We start from the raw sequence: 3,587 nt of genomic DNA on the forward strand, positions 1-3,587 counted from the left end.
CACTCGATCTGACTTCGGGAGACTGAACAGACCCACTATGGCACAGTCGGACTACTTATGGAACACATTCAGACTAGATTTGCACAAGTTTCTGTTTCTTACGGTACCAGTAGCTTGGACGAGAACAGCGTGCGCACAAAAGCTCGCTCTCGCGCCAAGTCGTTTATTCCAAGCAAGCCTGATAGGTGCGCCATTAGGCTCTACGCAGTGGTTGCCTGGACTCCTCTCTACGTACACACTATATGGGACAATGGGTCCGGTAATTTAGCCCAGACGCCCGCTACACCAGGGTGTTTCCCAGTCTCGCGACTCCACTTCGGCGGGCTCTCGAAAATCGAGACATAAATATTGGGAAGCAGAATGCCTTAGATCTGCGTTTCGTTGAAGAGGGAAATGCGTTGATAACACAGAGATCGAACGCCCAGGTGAAGAGGCTCATCGACAACCGCATCTCCTTGCGTCTGGTTGGATTTGTGGAGCGCAACTGGTCCACCCGGTCAACGCCATTCATACCGAAGTTGTAGGCTGCTATCACGGGTGGGACCATGAATGTTTTGCGATGCAGGTTTTCGTCACCGGTCCAGCGTTTGATGGGGTGCAGTCCGTGAACACATTCAATTGCACTGGGGTCACTCTGACCCACGATGAGCTCGGCTGGTGTTGATCGAAGGTCATTCGTGTAGAACAGGACAAGCTTTTTGTCCCGGAATACAATGGCTTTTAGGGAGAGAGCGCTGGTGCTTATCGTACTGCTTTTTGCGTGCATGGTATCCAGGTTCCAACTCTCTAACGACGATAAGTTCCCATGTACCTCTTGGCGCATTGCTGACAAGGGTAATTGAGTCTGCGACTGCAGGCTTGCTCAGTTTATCAATATTTTTTTCGCGAATAGCTCCAATCATTCGCATCTCACCGTCCGTGAAAATTCGCAACGTGTTCCCCAAGGCGTGGCGCGTGTAAAAATTGTCAGTCACAACTAAGCGACGTCCGGTGGGCGACTGCAGCAATGAAGCTTGGTGGCCCATTTGAGCAAATTACCCTTGGGTGAGTTCAAGAGACGCATCGTCGAGCAACTAGCTAAAAACAGCTCGAATACATGAGTGTACTGCGCGGTAAGAAACGGAAGCCTGAGACGGGTATCGTCGGTAGCATCACGAGTGATCACATCCTGACCCCAAACTCAAAACTCCACTCCGATGGCCAGCTCAAATGTTTGTTATGTAGCATTCGTGGGCTCCAGAAACGATCTCGATGGGGCTACACGGGATGCCAGCGGGGCTTTCACGTCGAGTGCTTTGCTGCTTATCACTACCGAAATGTATTTTCTGCTTCGTCAAGCATTTGAGAGACGCTCAATCTTGTGTGTGGCGCTGCCACCCAGAACAAGCCATTCAAGACACGGGCCTAAGCCAACAAATCCATAACTCCGGTATCCAAACTATCACTTCCAAGCAAGATGCAGATTAAGTTCATTCATAAGCTCGCTTTCAATTGTACTAGCAGGTTTATCATCAACAGTTTTATACCACCCAACCATACCGTGCCACTGCAGCGCTATCGATTCGGAAGCTGCTGCAGCTTCTCAAGGAACCGCTGCAACACCAACACAGACCAGTCTAACGAACCTCCGCAACGTCACTGGCTCGGACTCCGCTGTGAGGTCCCAAACCCTACCAGCATCCTCAACCTCCGCAGCGCAGCCAAATCCCGTAACACCAACAGATTTTTGCCTCAACAGCGCCTTCGCGTACTCGAACGCCGCAGCATCTTGCACGATATCTTTCGCGATACACTTGGCGAGCGCCACTCATGACGCCATAATGAACTCACCCGCATTTTCGATTGCCAGCGCAGCACGACAACAGGTCTAACGACCGGGCTAAGCCAGTGCAGACTGGTATTGTTAACTTTCCTGCAGCCGCACATCCTGACGAACGAGACGTCGGGTAATCAAGGAGCTCATCGTTCGAGAGGAAGACGAACTGAGGGATGAGCAGCCGCTTCATCTCGAGGTAATCGTTCAATCCCTTCTGGAATTTGTCGAGCTTCTCGTGAGCGCGCTGGAACTTGGCAAGGAGCTTATCAATAGCGATAGCCGTAAGAAAGGTGGACTCGGCTACAGCGTCTTTCATGGTCAGAATGCGTTAACACTGGTAAAGGGACGCGCCTCGGTGGGCATATTTCCGATAGTGTCCTCGGAGCTGAAGATGGCTTCAAGTTACGTCCATGTATGTTGACAGGCCATTCACTCATCCAGCAATTGCTGATAATACTGCAGCTTCTTCTGCCACGCATTGTACTCTATCTCGATAAACTTGATGTACGAAGAGCCACGCATTGTTTGCGTCTTGAATAAGTGGCCATCCAGTAAGGCTACAATGTCGTCTGTACTGCGCAGCCGCAGCAGGCACGTACCAGTCGACCGGTAAGGCCCAGTCTGAAACTCCACCTTCCCCCACTCAGCAATCATCGCGCTCAAGTTCTTCTGCAGCGAATACTCCTTCTGTGCGACGGGTTCTCCTGTTTTGAATCATATCCAAGTGCTGCGTAATACCACGACCCGGTAGAAGCTGCAGCGTTAGCTCCTCTTCCTACTCCTTAAAGTCAATTGTATGACGGAGTTTCTCCCAATGCTGAGCTTGCAATGCCAGACTAGCCAGCTATTTGATTACCGGCAAGTACGCCATGAACTCTTCCGTGCGCTCTCGTAGTATCAGCGCGACTTCAGCGGAAACGGGAGCGATCGAAGCTCGCTCCCCCTTTGAGCTCCAAGAACGACCCGTTGAGCCACGTCTGGCACCTGGAATGGAACGCGGAGCTTTTCGTCCACAGCATGTAGTACAAACGAAGTCTCCTTCCAGCTTGAGCAGTAACGACGTGTACTCCGTTGGTGGGAGGCCGAAACCAGTCTCGCGAGCATTGACGTCGTGCGCCTTCGCTCGCGCGTCCTGCAGCATGCCAAACAGCGTGCCTGCGAGCTCATGCACTTTTCCGTGTGCTCCACTTTGCCGTACCGCGTGCAGGCCTGCACGTCGCCTTCAAAACTCTCCAAATGCAGCTCGAACGCCTCTTTCTCAAGCGCCAGCCGATCCATCACACGCACTTTATCCTACCGAGTCACAGATCCGCAACGTGCGCGACTTTGAGCGGACATTCTTTCGTCGAGTGGGCGAGCGTGAAATCCTCGGTCGAGAGCTTATGCGAGAGCTCGGTCAGCGCGTCGACTCGGACGTGGATGCCAGCGATCGTGGTCTTGCTCTCGCCTACAAACTGCGTTAGTCTGGCCAGCTCTGCCTCGTTCGTAGGCTTCTCATCGATACGAGCTAGAATCGCAGCATACCGCGCCGTGATCGCCAGGTTTTGAGTCCGTGCGTCGCGTACGAAGCTCGTAGCGAGCGTGTCTGGAAGCTCTAGCGACCTTGAGCGGACATTCTTTTTCGAGCGCTGGTATACACACACACAAGCGGCAGCGCGACGAAGTAGAAGACGATGACGTCCGCACGGACCGAGAGATCGTGGAACCGCCTGATCTGCGTGCACAACCGCGGCAAATACAGGTCCTTCGGCACTTTGTCGTCTTTCAAGAG

General features: G+C 52.7%; 1 protein-coding gene across 1 annotated transcript; it reads right to left on the minus strand.

The window, feature by feature from the left end:
• Window positions 1-2,144: 2,144 nt before the first annotated feature.
• On the minus strand, window positions 2,145-3,094 carry PITG_13532 (uncharacterized protein; the record flags this gene model as incomplete). The annotated part of the gene is made up of 5 exons (XM_002899695.1): window positions 2,145-2,211; window positions 2,325-2,503; window positions 2,673-2,759; window positions 2,847-2,978; window positions 3,032-3,094. The coding sequence occupies 5 exons, from the start codon at window positions 3,092-3,094 to the stop codon at window positions 2,145-2,147; spliced, it is 528 nt and encodes a 175-aa protein (XP_002899741.1).
• Window positions 3,095-3,587: the final 493 nt, after the last annotated feature.

The sequence above is a fragment of the Phytophthora infestans genome, genomic scaffold (genome assembly GCF_000142945.1).
Source record: "Phytophthora infestans T30-4 supercont1.29 genomic scaffold, whole genome shotgun sequence".
NCBI classification, from domain to species: domain Eukaryota; phylum Oomycota; class Peronosporomycetes; order Peronosporales; family Peronosporaceae; genus Phytophthora; species Phytophthora infestans.